This window comes from Callorhinus ursinus, unplaced genomic scaffold, assembly GCF_003265705.2.
Source record: "Callorhinus ursinus isolate GAN/ISIS: 27379988/994484 unplaced genomic scaffold, GSC_fseal_2.0 scaffold70, whole genome shotgun sequence".
In the NCBI taxonomy this organism is placed as follows: domain Eukaryota; kingdom Metazoa; phylum Chordata; class Mammalia; order Carnivora; family Otariidae; genus Callorhinus; species Callorhinus ursinus.
The window spans coordinates 4,537,849-4,555,899 of record NW_027397132.1 but is presented as its reverse complement, the minus strand read 5'-3'; the positions used below and the strand labels follow the sequence as shown (position 1 = coordinate 4,555,899).

General features: G+C 56.9%; 1 protein-coding gene across 11 annotated transcripts in view; it reads right to left on the bottom strand.

Moving 5' to 3' along the window:
• Positions 1 to 18,051, bottom strand: part of IQCE (IQ motif containing E) — a 45,188-nt gene that overhangs the window by 3,237 nt on the left and 23,900 nt on the right. For 9 of the 11 annotated variants that reach the window (XM_073886351.1, XM_073886348.1, XM_073886350.1 and 6 more), the window contains 11 exons: positions 17,988 to 18,043; positions 16,555 to 16,754; positions 14,404 to 14,508; positions 12,890 to 12,980; positions 10,095 to 10,262; positions 5,759 to 5,782; positions 3,508 to 3,618; positions 2,873 to 2,988; positions 1,492 to 1,592; positions 465 to 578; positions 254 to 327 (listed from right to left, as the gene is read on the bottom strand). In XM_073886351.1, the coding sequence (XP_073742452.1) occupies positions 254 to 327; positions 465 to 578; positions 1,492 to 1,592; positions 2,873 to 2,988; positions 3,508 to 3,618; positions 5,759 to 5,782; positions 10,095 to 10,262; positions 12,890 to 12,980; positions 14,404 to 14,508; positions 16,555 to 16,754; positions 17,988 to 18,043 (1,160 nt within the window). The remainder of the gene's footprint in view (positions 1 to 253; positions 328 to 464; positions 579 to 1,491; positions 1,593 to 2,872; positions 2,989 to 3,507; positions 3,619 to 5,758; positions 5,783 to 10,094; positions 10,263 to 12,889; positions 12,981 to 14,403; positions 14,509 to 16,554; positions 16,755 to 17,987; positions 18,044 to 18,051) is intronic. The other 2 variants (XM_073886349.1, XM_025863795.2) reach the window with 2 other exon arrangements.

The window sequence follows — 18,051 nt, the reverse complement described above, 5'->3', positions numbered from 1 at the left end:
TCTCTGCACACCTGCACGTCCTCCTCGCACACCTGCACGTCCTCCCCTGCCCACCTGCACGTCCTCCCCTGCCCACCTGCACATCCTCCCCCACACCTGCACGTCCTCCCCGCACACCTGCACGTCCTCCCCGCACACCTGCGCGTCCTCCCCTGCCCACCTGCACATCCTCCCCGCACACCTGCACGTCCTCCCTGCTCACCTGCACATCCTCCCTCCCCACCCCACCCCCCCCCGCCCCGGTGTTGCTCACGTTTGCTCCTTGAACTTTGTACATGGAGTTTATGGAACAAATACCAAAGTTCACTGTTTGCAAGCTCCGACAGGCTGGAAAGTGAGTGGTGATCTCCAGGTCAGACATGGTGTCGAACCCTCAGCTGGTGCAGGAGATCCTCCAGGACCCGGCCCCAGAAGGGACGGGGTGGCCAGGCCCCCCATGCCCAGCCACGGCCTCCCTCACTCACCAGAGCCGGGCTGCAGGGCTGCTGGCTTCCCCGGTCCCCACAGCCCCGGCGCCTTGTCCTTGGCCGCCAGCCCCTCCACAGTCTCCCCGCTGCTCGTGTCGCTGTCCTCCTGACCTGAAACAACACATACGCTCCAGGCGCCCACCGTGCACAGAGCCAGCAGCAGACATGGACAGGGCTCCATCACCTCCACCTGGGTCTCTACCCCAAAGGGCTTTGGCTCAGAAAACTGCTTCCTTTTGTAGTTTGTCCTGAAATGAGGCACTGCTCCCCACCAGCACCTGCCCTTCTCCATCTGTGCGACCAAAGAGCTCGGGATGGAAAAGTCCTTCCCACGAGTGCTGCATGGTGACCACGTGCCACCCTCACAGATGAGACCTCAAGATGTGTTTCTGGGTCCAACGACAGCGTCAAAGCTCACAACACCACCTCCCTGCTCCTCTCCAGCAGTGTTACTGATAGTGTGAGCGAGCACCACACAGGGAGATTCCCAACCTGTGTGAGGGGCCGTTGGACTCGCGGGGGGCTCCACCTCACTTGCGAGGACCCCATGTCTGCTGGCAGGCAGAGCAGGGACCGGGCCTCACAGCTGAGGTGCAGCACCCCTACCGGGTCCCGAGATCTCTGCACTGTTTTTGGACCATAATAAGGTAGAAAAGCAAATACAAGCAAAAGTTTACTTAAAACCAACAAACAGGAAAAGCACTGGCCCAAGGGGGGGAAACCACGCAGCTCCAGCAGAGCCAAGAATAAAAACCGGAGACACACAAGCCACGAGGCGCCAACCGAGTGGCCTGCAGGTGCCTGGACGCTGCTGTGACTAGCACTGGAGCTTCTCCGTGGCCCGGGGATGTGGGACGAAGCCGTGCGTGGGAGGCTCGGGGGAGGCATGCAGGGGGTCGCACTGGGATGGGCCCCCACACGTGCCCGCACACCCCAAGCTTCCGGGGCAGCGGCCGCTCTTTGCTCGGAGCTCAGAGGGCCCCAGCTGCCCCTTGCATGGAAATTCAAAATGAAATGAAAGTACCAGGAGAAGCAGGGCAGGGCACAGCAGGTGACTGGCAGGGGGTGGCCAGAGTGGGTCTCCTCCTCCTAGAAGCTGCAGTGGTGGTTCTCTGACCAGAGGCACTGGAAAAGAGAGAGAGACCGGCTGCTTGGACTTTATAGGACGCCCCCATCGCCCGAGGCCCCGGCGGGGCTCACGGATGTGCTGGAGGCCAGCAGAGCCGGCACAGGTGGGCTGCAAGGGGCACACGCCGAGGTCAGACCTCAGACACCTTCCTCTCCCCCAGTCTCTCTCTCTCTCTCCCTCTCTCTTTTTCAAAGATTTTATTTATTTATTTGACAGAGAGACACAGCGAGAGAGGGAACACAAGCAGGGGGAGTGGGAGAGGGAGAAGTAGACTCCCCGCTGAGCAGGGAGCCCGATGCGGGGCTCAATCCCAGGACCCTGGGATCCTGACCTGAGCCGAAGGCAGACGCTTAACAACTGAGCCACCCAGGCGCCCTCTCCCCCAGTCTCTTGTACCTGCTGCCATCCCCGTGGACACGGCCACTGGCCGTGGCTGGCGGCACCGGGAAGGACCCTGACCTGCGTTGCACCCCGGCCGTCCCAGCCCGTCCAGAACCAGGACCAGAAGATTCTGGCTCCTGTGGGCTCTGCATACCTGCACGTCCTCCCTGCACACCTGCATGTCCTCCCACACACCTGCACGTCCTCCCTGCACACCTGCACGTCCTCCCTGCACACCTGCACGTCCTCCCACACACCTGCACGCCCTCTCCGCATCCACCCTCTCCTCTGGCAGAGAGGGAGCAGAGACTGAAAAGTGACGGGTGGACTGGGAAACAGAGGGGAAGCCTGAGCTTCCTGCCCTCGCACCCCGACAGACACTCCCTTCGCCTTGCTGCAGGCTGCAGATCCCACTCTGCCCGAGTCAACCTGGATGGGGTCTGAGTTTCTGCGGCCGCAGCCCCAGCAGGGGAGAACGAGTGTGAGCTGCTGTGCCAAGCACCTGACAACACCCACGTCCCCCTGAACACTGGGGTCGCATCACATTTTTTTTAAAGGGCGATGCATTAGGACAGGGGAGCCAGCCTACAGACTGGTGGGGACCAGAACCATGTGGTGCTTAAGCCCTTCTGCGGGTCTTCCCCCAGCACGAGCGAGCCGTTCCAGGCAGGAAGGCCCCTACTGAGGGCCAGCACTGGCAGGCTACCCCACCTGCACGCGTGGGAGGAACTCTGCACAGGTGTTTGTGCTCGGGCGACTTGCCAAGGTCCTGGCTCCCACGGCCTGCGCCTGCGCACTATGGGCTGGCCTTGTCGTCCGGCAGCTTCCTGCACCATGTCTGTGGTTGGAGTCTCCCAGCGACACAGAACAGGGGGAGCCTGCCAGCTGGATTTACCTGTGCCTGACCCGTGCCAGGTGCGCCCGGAGGACAGACTGCACGGTGGTGATGGCCTCCTGCCCTGGGTCGTCCTCAGCCTGGACGGCAGGGCTCGGAATGCGTGGTGGCGGGTCCTGCAGGGACACGACAGTGGGGAAGAGAGCCATTTGGGAGCCTCTGCCCACTTCCCGGGTGTGGCAGAGCCCCCGCCTGGCCCCCAGAGAGCCCGGTGAGCATGGCCCCGTTCCGGGTGGCTCACCTGGTCACTGACTATGTGCTCAGCAGCCTCCTGACGCTCAGACTCTAGAGATTCTTAAAATGAACGTCTTGTCATTTTCGCAGAGGAGGGATGGATATAGAAAACGCTAATCTTTACTGGGTTTTTAAGCTTCTGTCTTAATTGTGGGGCGGGCACGCTGCCTAATACGTGAGCACCTCAAAGCAACATGGCCCCTGAAGTTAAACCCATCTGGCGCCTGCACCACGGCTCTGCCGCCTGGCCCCGCCGGCCCCCCCCGCCCCCTCCCGGACAGTAAAGTGCCAGGCAGGACACGGGCACCGAGATGCCACGCTGCCCCAGTTGAGGAGGCACGAGACGGGACACGTAGAGAGGGCAGTTTGCGCCCCCGCCGCGTCTGGCGCCCCAGGGTTACCTGGCCGGGCGGGCTGGGCGAGCCGGGGGCTTCTGAGGCACACGCCTGGCTCGACAGTAGCTTCACCCGTGTTAGGTGTCCCCTGAAAGCTGCCTGGAGTACCGTAGCCGCCTGGCAGGCACGAGGAGAGAGGGAAAGGGAGGTGAATTCCCCTGGAAGGCGGCAGGTGTGGGGGAGGGGGCTCCGGAGGGCAGAGCTCCACCAGCAGAGAAAACGACGTCTCTCGCTGGTGCAGAGCCATGGCCTCTGCCACCCGCCCAGCGCCTCCCGCAGGAGGCACGCCCACCGTCCACACAGACGGAGGCACAGGCGTCCCCTCCCACGGCAAACCGAATCCTCTCTTAAACGCTATGATGTTTAGCGGCTAGTATTTGTCCATAATTTACACACGCAATTATGTTTCCACATTGGGCAGTCCGTCCCATGCCTCGTGCTTTCCATACACATCTTCCAAAACCAAGCAGGGCAGACATGGTCTCAAACTGTCGCCAAGAAATGATCTATCCTCTGACCTTAATCTTAAGTGATTTCTTCACACACACAGATGCTTTGTTAAGTTCTGAGATCAGTGTTCTGGATTTCAGGGGCAGCCCGGCTGGAAACGTCACAGCGTGACAAAGGGGTTGAGCTCTTAGGGAGCTCTTAGTTCTGAGCATCTTAGGGAGCGCCACACGAGCACACTGGGGCCTGACACGTCATGTGTCCAGAGGTCCAGACGCCTCCAGAATCAGGTCACTAAGAGAAACACCTTTGCTTTGCTGTTACTGGAGGCAAGGTGAAGGAGATGTCCTGAACTTGGGGTTCAGAAAGAGGCCCAACAAAGCACGGCAAGAGAACCCTCGTTCAGGCAAATTCGAACAAGCAGGTGCATGTGTAGACCGACCCGGGGGGGCTCGCTGCTCGCAGACGACCCAGGCGAGGGCTCGTTACGGGCGACATGGGCTGGGGTGACAGCTGCTGACATCATAGCCACCAGAGCCCGGCAGAAACCCAGCCCAGCTGCAGCCTGGGGGCTCTTGTCATCACCTTGCCTGGGGAGGTGAGGACACGCAGGCCCAGGGGGGACCCGGGAGACCAGCAGCAGAACACGACAGTGCATGCTGGCTGGCCGGCTGGGGAACACGCTAGACGGGCTTTCGAGGAGTCCCAAATTCACCCGTTCACCCACTCCTTCCACAGATATTTGCTGAATGCCGACCATGTGGCAGGCACCATCCTAGGAACTGTGGATATAGTGGTGTAAGAACAGAGGTGGTCCCTGCCTCTGTGGAATGTTAAATAAATTGCAATAGGAAACAAGCAATTTAAGACAAGCGAAGTATCAAAATGTCAAGTAGGGATGTAAGCTACAAAGAGAGATAAAGCAGGACCTGGGGCTGGAGTGATGGCTGGCACGGGGTATTCAGAGAGAGTGTCTCTGAGGACGTAATGTTTCCTGCGTGAAGCAAGGGGGCAGGACATGCAGGTGACCGGAGGAAGAGCCTTCCAGGCAGAGGGAGCAGCGAGTGCAAGGGCCCTGTGGCAGGAGGAAGCTTGGTATTTCCAAGCAGTGCCGAAAAAGCCTCCAGACTGCTAGAGGAGAATGAGCAGGGCTGCGGGGTGGGGTAGCCAGGGAGTGTGGCCTGGAAGGTCTTTAGACAACAGCTTTGGATCATGTTCCAAGTTTGGGAGCGAGTCGTGTGCAGTGCTGGGTGTTACTTAACATTTAAAAACATGCTGCCCTGGAGGCTGCCTGGGGAACAGGCTGAGGGCGGGTGACAGCAGCAAGGGGCCGTATGGGTGCGCACAGCCGTCGGGGTGGCTAGAGACTCCGTTGGTCCCCAGCGCCCGTCACGACGCGTCCTGCGGCTCACACAGACCTGCTCTCCTCCCGGGTAAGCCGTGCTCCCGTGCACGCCAGTCTTCTGCCCGCAGCCCTTCCTCTCACGTTCCCCAGTCCCTGGGCCAGGCCTGCCCAAGGGCCCTAATGCACGCCTGCCACCCTGACCTGCAGTGACCTGTCTCAGCAGCTTTCTGAGTCCCGAGGGCCTGCTGGGTTACCCGACCCGAACTGATGACCGAGAAAACTGTTGAAAAAACGGTTGTGTAATTGAATGAATCCGAACGTGTGAAGTTATCCAAATATTCTTCTGACGCTGGTATCACCCCCGTCTGGTCGATTTCATGAAAACAAGTGCCCGAGACATCCCACCGTGACTTCGCTCTAGTGCAAGAATATGTATTTGAAACAGGTGAAATAAGCCTCGCTTACCTCAGTCAGAACAGCCTTTTTTTTCTGAAATAAAGAGACAGATTATGAATTAACATGAGGATGAATTTTTGGCAACAGAGCGTTCATGTCCTGATCCTGCCCCTGCCACATCACCATGGATGGAAAGCAGAGCCAGGGTACCAGGGCGCCCCCCCCCCTCCTCGGGAGCCCCAGGAGGCTCCATAGGTCCCCGTCCTCCGCTGCGGGGCAGACGGCGCTGGGGGACCCAGCAGCCATAACCAGACGGCCAGCTTTCTCCAGGTGAGTCACAGTTAAAGACGAGCTGTGTCAGTGGCACCTGCGTCTCCCGACCAGCCCGTGGCAGCTGTCTGTGAGGCAGACTCACGAGCACCGCCGTGTGCGCTTGACTTCAGCCCCAGGTGAGGAAGCCCCGCCCCCAGCCAGAGCCGGGGACACGGCTGCCCTCTCCGGACGGTCACACAGTGGCTGGGCCCCGCCTGCCGGAGAAGCTACAAAGGGGACCCCCATTCACGGGTCTGGGTCACGGGCTCCCAAATCTGACCCATCGTCAGAAGCACCCAGGGACCGGAGGAAAAAAGATTCAGCCACACCCAAGGCTGAACCAAAATGTGTATCCTTACAGACGTCAGTGAAGCCCAAGCCCTTCTAGTGCGGAAACCCCAGCACACGGACGGTACAGAGCACGTGCCGTGGGGCAAAGCCACGGTCCATGCAGCACACACCCGCCAGCTCCTCTTCAGTGTTCACCAGAGTGCATGGCCCACAGCCATTACGGGAGAGGGTGTGTCCCGTGACAGATTAAGGAAACAGGGGTACGAGTACCGGGGGGACATACAATGAATGAACGAATGAACGAATGAACGCATATTTAATAATGATAACAATCAAGACTGAAGATCGTGCCGAGCGGCCGGGGAGGACAGTACTGGCGAGGATGTGGGGTGAGCTGCAGAATGAGGAAGTCAACAGTAAGCCTGGAAAGAGCAAAAGTGGAGGGGAGGAAACATGCCGTGACCTGAGACAGATGGGAAAGACGGAAGCGTGTTGGTTGCCTGCAGAAACGGACCCTGAGTGGGGGAGGCGTGACGGACCACAGCCGGCTGCAGGTCCTGTCGAGGGCAGACTGCAGCTCGCCTCAGTGCGTGGCTGGGTGTGCGGCGCCGCCACTCCAGCCGGGAGGGCTCCAGGCGGGTCCAGGGCCTTCCTCCTCGCGGCCTCAGGCGCCCCTGTACCCCAAGACGAGTCCAACACATACAGACCAAGAGGACCCCGGACTGAGGTCCCAGGACCCTGATTTCCAATTAAGTGGCCTTTCAAATGCTTTATTCTCAGATGTAGGTATGTGCATTTGATTTTTCTGAGTTCTTGTAACGCAGAATCCTGAAGGAAAGACTCAACTCATGTGTCAAGAAGTCAGCTGTGCCAGTGCGCCTGGGTGGCTCAGTCGGCTGAGCGTCTGCCTTCGTCTCGGGTCCTGATCCCGGGGTTCTGGGCTCGGGTCCCGCATCGGGCTCCTTGCTCAGGGGGAAGCCTGCTTCTCCCTCCGCCCGCTGTTTCCCCTGCTTGTGCTCGCTTGCTCTCTCTCAGTCTCTCTCTCTCTGACAGATGGATAAAATCTTAAAAACAAAAACAAAAAAAAGAAGTCAGCTGTGCCCAGCTCCTGGAGGGGCGAGCAGTGGAACCCAGTGCGGGTGACTAGCCCTGCCCAACCGGTTGGTGGGGAGCAGTGAGCTGGGGCACTGTTCTTAGAGCACTTTACGTTTTGGCTTTTTAAAATTAATTATTTAAATTAGAGAGATGTTTTTTAATTACTTAAGGGAGAGAGCACAGAGCAAGGGGAAGGGCAGAGGGAGAGGGAGGGAGAGAATCTCAAGCAGACTCCCCTCTGAGCAGGGAGCCCAATGCGGGGCCCGATCCCACGACCCTGAGATCATGACCTGAGCCAAAATCAAGAGTCGGCTGCTCAACCAACTGAGCCACCCAGGCGCCCCACGTTTTGTCTTTTTAATTAAGCAGGGGACTGATGGGGAGAAGGGTGAAGGATGAAGGGAAAAGCAGCACAGACAAGTGGCTCAGAGATGGCAAGCTCCACCCAGATCTGGGGTGAGGAGGATGGGGAGCTTGGGACACCTTCTTGCGCAGAAAATGAGGTTGCGCCAGCACGATCAAAGGCACAGGAGCCCGACCCGAGCGCTCCCACTGACCAAATGTGGGACACGTTGAACATGAAAAGAAAAACGACTCATTAATCTTAAAAGCAGCAATGCTCCCTCCCCTCAGAGAGAGTGTGGGGAGAAACTCGATGGCCTCCGACCCCCTGCTCTGAAATCAGGGTTTACTTAGTACTTGAAGGAAAACAGCGAAGCTTCTAGCCTGCCTTTTTTGGAAGACCCTGGAGCTACGCCCCGCTGACCAGCCGATAAGGAAAACTGCTTCACAGAAGAGTACCAGCCACTAAGTATCGGGAGGACCCGAAGTCACCCCACAACCATGTGAAAGATGGGTTGAGCTACAGTGCATGAAGGGTGTAGAGCCACCGGCGAAAGGTGGAGACCAAGGTTCACAGAGGTCACTCTCCCGACAGATTGACGGGATCATTATCAAGGGAAACGTGTTTGCTTACCACAACAAAAGCGGGCAGCCGCGACATTACCCAGTGCCTGCAGTTAGACACACCGACGGAACTACCTAGTCTCACCTGCGTCTGAAGGGAGACAATGAGCCCAGCACCACCTTTGGGAGTGTGCCCTTGCCAAAAATACCTAACCTAAACCGAGTCAAGCCCGCACACCTGACTTGCCATGTACAGAAAGTAAAGGGGACAGAGGAACAAGTTAAGGGCCACCACAAGGACACAATCGGACAGATGCAGGATGCGGGATGCCCTGCAGGAGACTGGCCTGTGCTCTTCAAGAAGAACTTTAAAGAGAAAAGCAGGTTAGGGCTGATAAACCACACTGAGGAGGTTTATACAACTGAAGAGGAAGCTTTCACTGGATGTGGGTCAAAATCCAACCTTGACTGGATCCGGGGTTGAAAAAGACAGCTGAGTGGCATCCTGGGAAACAGGGGGAGACATGGCTATGAAGGGGACACCAGAGGACACGAGAGAACCTCTGCCACGTTTTGGGGTGTCTGACAGCGTGTGCTGTGGTCAGTGAGACACCCTCATGCTTAGAAGATGCTGGAGATTCACAACGTCTAAGACTTACTCTCACGTGGTTGTGCAAAGAAATGATCCGTATAGAAAAGAAACATGGCTGCGCGTTAACTACTGTTGAGTCGAGGTGGGGGCAAGAATTTGTGCAGTACCTTCGTGAATACGAGGAGTTCAGCTATTCTAAACATTCTGTACATTCTCGTAAAAAAAGTTGGGAAGAAATAGTTTAACTCCACAGACAATCTTCTGGAACTAAGACCTTATGATATTCAGGCAGGTAGAGAACCCCAGAGTTTTTATTGGTTCAGCCGGGGAGAAAGGGCCCTGTTGTGTTCTGCAGAACCGGGATCTCTTTCTGAGCACATAGCTTGTCCAAGGAGACCGCCACCCTTACCCTGGGAGCTCAGGAGGGGAGCCCCATTCCTCCTCCATGAGACAGCCTGGGGTTCCCCCAGGCTCCTCTCTCATCCCCCCACTTCCCCAACCCCCCACCCCTCATCACCCCACTTCCCTTGCCCCGGGCTCCTGGCCCCACTTCCCCCCAAGCACGAAGGCACTCATTACAGATTCACAGCTCCTTGTCTCCCGGGATCTGAGACGCACATGCTCAGCTTTGGTGGGTGGTCTTCCTGTCCCCTAACCTACAGGTGGTGTCCTCTGAGGAGCAGCCACTCAAGGGAGGTTTTTCACAGTCCCAGTAAAATGGACCACAGCCCGACCTGCTGCCCCCCAGACAACCCCAGAAGAGGGCTACTCTGGGGGTCTGAATTTCCAGTTGTTTCTGCAGTGGATGCACCTGACTGTGGATCCCATGCTCGGGCTGTGCTCGGGGGACAGGGCAGTGATTCCAGAGTGTGGTCAGGGGCTGCACCCAGAGTGGGTCTTCCTGGGAGCCCGCCACCCCGCCGCTGCGTGCACCCAGTCCGTGAGCTAACAGAGGCTTCTGGACAAGTCGCTGCCGTTTGCCACCTGGAAAACGACCCTCGCCCTCCTCCGAGGATGAGCTGAAAGGGAAACCTCCCCTTCCTTCCCCACAGGACCGAGTCCTTCCACTGCAGGTCCAGGTGCTCGTCTGTCCCTCACCCCCCACGATGTCTGTTCAGGCGCGTCGAGTCTGTCCCGCATTTCCACCCACGCCTGTGGCACCTAGCCCACAGCCCACATGGCACAGGGACGGCCTGCACGGGCTCTCACCTGGCGTCGGTACACCTTCCACCGGGTCTGCAGGATCCTGGCCGCCATGTCTCTTCGCCCCTCGGAGCAGGCAGAGGGGGGCCGGGAGCCCTCCTTGCTTGGATCTGGCTCACAGTCCTGCTGAGAGGGCCTGCTGGTGGGAAGGGAAGGTCGGGGTTCTTCTGGGGTCTGCAAAATTCAAGGTGTAAAGGACGGTTAAGCCGGGCAGGGAAGATGGGGATCGGGTCAGGTGGCAGGATATCGGCATGATACAGATGGAGCCCGTCAGACCAGAATTTTAATGTGGAGGAAAATCTGTTCAGTATGCCATCCGACAAACCAAATCTCTGCAGAAACAACGTGCAGCTAATAAATGGATTGAAGGTCGGTTTTCATCCCCCTCCCCAGACCCGGTGTGTTGACACCACCTGTGGGTCTGACGGGCAGCCCCTTCCATGCTACGACGTACTAACCGAGCTCAGTGACACGTGTGTATTATTGCAAGGTCTACCCGCTTTGGGGGCGGTCCTGTGTTTGGTCTTTCTTTTCGTCTAAGACTCTGATAGAAACAGGACCTCTGTGATTAAAGGCAATAGATTTCTAGCTCAGTTTTCACAGTGAAAAGAAGCAAGAATTGCTACTGTGACCATTGAAATAACCCTGATTTCTACCACACTTGAGGGTCCAAATTTATTACCTGCAATGACATGTCTCAATAAAAATCAATACACTGGACTGGGGACTCATCTGGGGATGCGGAGACAGTGATTAAGGGTGTCATCCGTTGAGGAAAAGAATGTTCACTGGGGCCCCGTACCGACACGGCCGCCGTGCCTCGCGCTGAGTTAGTGGAGGATCCGGATCCCGAATTGCTGGGATTAAGGGAAAGCGGCACGCTTGCGGTAAGGTGCTTGGAGAAGGGGGCCTGAGCCTCGGTGCCAGATCCTCCTAGACGTCAGTGTGAGGCCTGGTGTGGGAGGAGCCTGCCAGCCAGGGCCACCTTCCTGATGGCGGGTGCATGTCAGGGCCCGGGACGGAGACCGGGCTACAGTGACTCCGGCTCCGGAGGACGCCGAAGAGACAATAGGGGAAGCCTGCTTTCCTTCCCACATGAGCGTCTACGGGAACCCCGAACGGGCCTCTCTGCACAGGGAGGGGTCTCCAGAACAGAGAAATTAAGATAAGCAGAGGAATCTGCGTTGGCTTCTGTCGGGTGCCTCCCAGGGGTCAGGATCACAGACAAGTCACAGGTGGGTGAGCCCTGCCGTTTCAGAGCCCGGGGAGCACCCACATGGGAAGAAAGGGGGCCCCTGCTCGGCTCTGCTGCACACGTGGCAGCCCTGGCCTCCCATCCGCCCGGGGCAGACAGCGGGCATGGGCTTGCAGGGGAGCAGGGGGCCCTGGAGACGGACGGTTGTGCAGAGCGGCTCGCTCCAGGACGCGGGAAAGCCGCCACAAAAAAGCACCCCACAGAGAACACGACAGGACGCTTTCCTGCACAGCAGAAATAGTTTCCAGAGGGATCGGGAAGGACTCACACTGTCGACCCTCACACTTGGTCAGCGGGACGAGCGGCACCACGGCCGCTGTGCAAACTCTGGGGCTCCCGCGAGCACGCGCCACGACCCTGCCTTCCCCTGCCTGCCAGGTAAGCTGCACCCCTCGGCTTCTCCAGATTCCCGACTTTCAGCTCTTCCCTGGTTTCCAAGTACACACAGGGTCCTGCAGTCAAAGAGCCCCCCAGTGGAGACTCCAGCAAGTAAGCCTCCGAAGCCAGAAGCCAGCCCCGATTCCTGCACTGCCCTCAGCAGAAACTCAGCCCCAGTGACCGTCTCTGTCAGGTCACTTGCTGTAAAACAGTAAGTCACCTTCTGAAGCAACAGAACTTTTTGTGTATGCCAGGCAAAGCCCCACCATCCTGCTGGGCCCCCAGGTATTACCACATCGGTAGCAGACAGACAGAGGCTCGTGCAAAGGGACTGCGGAGAGGCCACCGTGTGTCCTCTACCAGCTCGGCGCTATCTACCACACGTTTGCGTGGCGGCGTCCTGTGGGGGCACACGGTAGCCACAGGATTGTAACACCTCTGTTATTTGTGTTAGTAGATTGCACCTACCATCTGAGAAACCCCATCAACTGGGAAACAGGATTAGCAAGGAGCCACCAGACGTCCAAGTGCACGTGCCACCGGGCCCGCGGGCGCCAGAGGGCTTGAAAGTGGTGCCACAGGAGCCCCTCACGGCCACACAGGCCACCTCAGCTGCAGCTGCCTCCATGAGGGGACGGGCACAGGAGGGCGGGCGCCCGCCCTGACCTCTTGCCTCGAGCCTGCCATTCGCCACACACTCATTCAACACCTGGGAGAGTGCACAGCTCAGTGGCAGGCATGGGGGCCCCGAGCAGGTGCCCCGCTGGAGCGAGCGCTCCCCCCGCCAGGCCGTGTCGACATCACAGTTCGAAGCTTCCATTAAACACACAGGGCGGGGGGCAGGAGGTCCTCACGCAGCGTCACTCCTCACCCACAAGCGGACACCCCCTTGTTGGACAATTAGACTTTCTGCATATGTGAAGTTTGGGGAAGATCTTCACTCAGCTTCACTATCTAAGACCCCAACGCTCGTTCAAAAAAGTCACTTAACTGACAATTGATCAGGTCAGAACCCCAATTTGTGGACATCAAGGGGAAGATAAAGGGGAACTGGACTGTCACCATCGGAGTCAGGAGAGCTGGGGGACAGGCCCCACAGAACCGTCCCGCCCTGGCCAGGAGCCCCGCGGCGCCCACGCAGGAAATCTGAAACCCAGCTGAGCCATACCTCAAGACTCCTCTCCGCGGGATCGTCTCTCTCTTGTCTCCTGATTTCCTCCAGTTCTTGACACTTCTTCGTAAGGGTTTGAATTTCCTCTCTACAGTGGGAGGGAAAAGATGACGTCTTACTCGTCATCACGCAGTGGCCCACATCTGTATGTGATGGCAGGGAGGGCCGACTGCGGGGCTGCCAAGGCCACCTCTCCCGCGGTGACGTGCGGCCCCCGCTACCAGCCCCCTGCACCTCCGCCGGCATGGGGTCCCCCACCGTGGGACCATGCTCTGTGGCCTGTGTCAGCAGCCGGGCTGGCAGCTGCGGAGGGACAGGGCCAGAGGACCCCGGGCCGCCACCGCCTCTGGCACGTGGGAAGAACCAGGCAGATCCTGATGGCAGGAGTGACACGGGCAGCACCACTTGGGCTTCTCAGTGCACAGTGTGAATGGAAGCAAATACAACTCGCGTCCTCGCTGAGGGGTCAAAGGTGACAGGAGAGGGCGCCTGGGTGGCTCAGTCGGTTAAGCGACTGCCTTCAGCTCGGGTCATGATCCTGGAGTCCTGGGATCGAGTCCCGCATCGGGCTCCCTGCTCGGCGGGGAGTCTGCTTCTCCCTCTGACCCCTCCCCCATGTGCTCTCTCTCATTCTCTCTCTCTCTCAAAATAAATAAATAAATAAAATCTTTAAAAAAAAAAAAAGGTGACAGGAGAACAGCTCTTCCCTGTGCACCTGCCCCTTCTGTCTCCTTCAGTCCCGCCTTCCGACAAAACCTAGTCACGGTTCTCCAGAAAATAAATATTCTTATTCGTTCCAGCAATCTGTGTCTTCCTCATTAATCTGAGTGCTGAATATTTCCACCCAGCATTCTTACTTTTGGGGGCATTTCTCACTGAGGTGAAGTTTGTACAACGTAAAAGCCACTAACGTCCAGGATGAAAGTACAGGTTTCCATGGACTCACGGCATCGTGCCACCGTCACGAACGTCTCCAGAACTCTCCCGTCACCCCGAAGGAGCCCCGTGCCCCTCAGCCGTCCCTCCCGCTTCCCCGCCCCGCACCCCTCTCTGTGACTTTGCCGACGTGTTGGGGTTGTTCAGTGCGTGGCCCTTCCTGTCCGCTTCCTGCACGTGGAGTGATGTGTGGGAGGCTCGCCCACGCTGTCACGTGTGTCAGACCTATAGTCCTTTCTATTGCTTTGCGCGGACATACTTCCGTTTCTTATCTTGCCTCAACTGATGGGCTTGGGGCTCTTTCCCCTTTTTGGGGCGTGAGCAACGACACTGAAGGTGCGGGAGGCGCCGTCCCGGGAGGCAGCAGCGAAGGGTGCGTGCAGAGGCAAACCGCAGCCTGGTGGGGAAGAGCCCTTTCCCAGAATTGGGACTTTTACTCTGCAGGACATGAAGAGCAGCCGCAGGGTGTCGGGCTGGGGCAGCCGTGTGAAAACCGCTCCAGAGCCGCTCGGAGGGAGGACGAGAAGCGCCTGGAATCCAGTGATCTCACCGCCTGTGACTCTGGGAGCACTCACCTCAGAGCCTCCTCTGTCCCTCGCCTCTTCTCCTCGCCTCCCTTCACGTGCTCCAGCTCCTGCTGCAGGTCAGCGTTGGTCTGTAGCAGCTGCTTGACCTCCAACCTGAGCACACAGAACCAGAGACATTTCAGCGTTTGTGAGAACAAAGTTACTCCAGTGATCACAGAGCAGGAAGAACTTTCCGAAAACATCACACACCCAACTTCCTTTCTTATGACAGTGGATGGACAGGGGGGCAGATGGACAGAGGCGCTCGTTTACCACCACGCAGAGCCGGGAACAGACCCGACAGGCCTGCCACTCCAGCCGTGGTTCCTCCAGATATTCGTGTTTCCAACTGTTAGGTGCCCAGGACACAGGGGTGAGGAGACGCAGACAAGGTGCAACCCCAGACGAGCTGGAATATTGCATTATCCCAACAGTCACACAGTTGGTACATAATCCCTGAGATGAGTGCTCGGAGGGTCCTGTCCACGCCGCATGGGGCTGCTGCCTGATCTGAGCCATCAAGGACGGGGGGGGTGACCTAGGACCTCCAACTAAACTGCTTCCCACAGGGCTTTCCTGGGACCCACAGGTGGCACGTGGCTAAGAACACCACTCCAAGAGGAGACCTCAGTCTGAGCTCAGCTCCACTGCTCACTCTTGTGTGACCTCACTTTTCAAGGTTCCTTAATCTCATGAGTCAGACGAAACACCTTGAGTGTTCCACAGAGTGTCTGTCACTGAGCAAGGGCTCAATAAGTGGAAGCTCCTATCATGCCAGGTGACAGCTGAAGAGATGATCAAAATGACTAGTCCAATTCTGAAAACCTTTCATGAAACACTAATTCTTACAAAGAACCTACCAATTCACATAGGTGCACTTGGATTGGAAGAGTAAGAACAGGTGGAATGTGAAAGGATTTTCCTCTGCTGTAAACGGAAGGCAGCAGAGAACTTAGTAGGCGAGGAGTCCGCTAGGGAGTCCTTCTCAGACCTGAATGTGCGCATGAATCGCCAGGGGGCCTCATCAGACACAGAGTCAGATTCAGGAGATCTGGGTCTGACAAGGTTCTGCATCTCTAACCACCTCCCCAGTGGGTGGGGCCTAGATTCTACATCTCTCACCAGCTCCCCAGGTGGGCGGGGCCTAGATTCTGTTCTCACCAGCTCCAAGGTAAACAGAGCCTAGATTCTGCGTCTCTAAAGCTCCCTGGTGGGCGGGGTCTAGATTCTGCGTCTCCCACCAGCTCCCAGGTGGGCGGGGCCTAGATTCTGCATCTCTAACCAGATCCCCTGGTGGGCGGGGCCTAAATTCTTCATCTCTAACCAGCACCCAGGAGGGCCTAGATTCTGCATCTCTAAACAGCACCCAGGTGGGCCTAGATTCTGCATCTCTAACCAGCTCCCAGGTGGGCGGGGCCTAGATTCTACACCTCTAACCAGCTCCCAGGTGGGCGGGGCCTAGATTCTACATCTCTAACCAGCTCCCAGGTGGGCGGGGCCTAGATTCTGCATCTCTAATCAGCTCCCAGGTGATGCTGAGGCTACTGGCTCCCCAGGCCATACTCTGAGAGATAAACCCCATCTCAGAAGACACATGGGTTTGGCTTATTCATGACAGAACTGCAACTAGAGAAGCCACAAGTAAACAGTGGAGGAGACAGGCTACAGATCAAGACACTAGAGAACAAACAGTGAATAAGGAAAATCTGGAGACTTTGCCTTTCAAACTCTCAGGGTCACACTGAACACTTGACAGCATTTAGGTCTTATTTGGCATTTAGACTGGAAGTCATAAACATATTGCTGACTCTTTAAACCACTCTGCCTAAGATCTAACTGATGGCCTATCTACTTTACACAAATCAATGAAAGCAAATTCTTCTCTAAAAAATAATTTGGAAATCGCTCTGGAATTCAGCATGAACAGATTTAAATGATACCTCCCCTTCTTTCAGTGATGTAATATGGTCAATTAACGTCTTCTTTTTACCACTAAAGTGACTTCTACTTCACAAACAAGACTTAGAAAGTTTCTGAATCACATAAAACTACAGCAGCAATTACTACAAGGAGCTGAGCATTTCCCCCGAATTCACCAGAAGACTCTAGCCACAACCCCCTCCCAGGGGCATGAGCTGCCGGCTGTGCCCCGCAACCTACTCTTTCTCCTGCAGCTGCATCTGCAGGGCGTTCCGCTCGCCTTTCAGGCTCTGCACAGCCCCCCGGAGACGCTCGCTGTCATCCTGCCGGTCGCCTCCCGGCTGCCTGGGCACAGTGGAGCTGGACGCAGAGCGCACCACGGCGTTTGACTTGACCACTTCTGAAGCGTGTAATTTGGGGCTTTCCATCGCACTTATTTTCTAGAGGCAACACAGGCATTTTTTAGACGTTCTTTCTCATTTTACTTTACGGTTATGAAACCCAAGGAAGAGACAAGTGACCGAGGGAAACTTATCCCAAGCACAGGTATGGGACCGCGTATGACCTCACAACCCTGGGACAGCTCCACCTCACAGGAGCCCGTCGGGAGGGGAGCCTTTCGGGGAAGTGAAGAGCACCCCTTCCAACAGCGCCCCCTGTGGGAAGAGAAGAGTACCCTGCCAGCAGAGCCCCCCATGGGAAGCAAAGAGCACCCCACCAGCAGAGCCCAGCCTGGTGCAGGCGGGGGGCAAGGTGCCATTCATAAAACAGAACACAGGGCCCACTGGAGGAAAATTCATAAGCTTCTTTCCTTGGTGCTCATTTACCCTAGTATTTCCTTAGGATTTCTGAAATTTCCAATCTCTATGCTTTTAATCCTAAGCGATAATCCAGTTGTGCTGATTAAGAGCTATGGAGCACCTGCAGCTTGCCTGATGCCAGCCCCTGTCCCAGCCAAGAAAGCACCGTCCCGCGGTACTTCTGAGCCACCCCCGGCTGACTCTCTTCCTAATGAGCTTTATTTTCAAAATACCCACAATACATAAAAACTTCTTAGGTGTTTAATGCTGTGTAAATATGTAAAATTATTTTGTTTAATGCTCCCCTCTAGGTTTACTCTGCTCAGCCAAACAAGGGGGCAGCTCTCATGATTTTGCCAGGCTACTCAGAAGCTGTTGACACTTCTGACCAACTCCAGTAGAGTCCAGTTGGTTACTGACCAGAGGAGTGAGATCAAATTTGCAAATTCAAATCTCCCCAGTCTTCTGGTAGATGGACAGAGTTTTCTGAGGACTCAGATCCACAGGCTGGTGAGTGACCGTCGGCAGAAAGCCCACACGTACTCATCAGGCTGGGTTTCTGAAAGGCTCTAGGATCACCTGCATCCATCCCCGGTCACACACGGGAGTCCAAAACCACGTGCCACGCGACCGTGGTTTTACCCCGTTTGACACCGGGGACAGGAACGGCACAGCTCGTGGGTCTCGTCCAGACCCGCAAGAAGTCTGCACAGGCGCCGTCTGGTAGACGGCCGCTAGTCATTCACACTTTCACTCTGAGTGTCCTGTGAGCAAAGGACTCGTCTCTGTCCCCACTTTAGAAGCTGCCTGGCTTCTCCTTGAGCACCGGCTGTGGTCCGAAAGGACAGGTGAGCTGAGAGGCGCACCACTCACTTTTTCCAGCTCTGCGATCCGTCTAAGCAACCGGGGCTTACTCCATTCCACGTAACCTGACGGA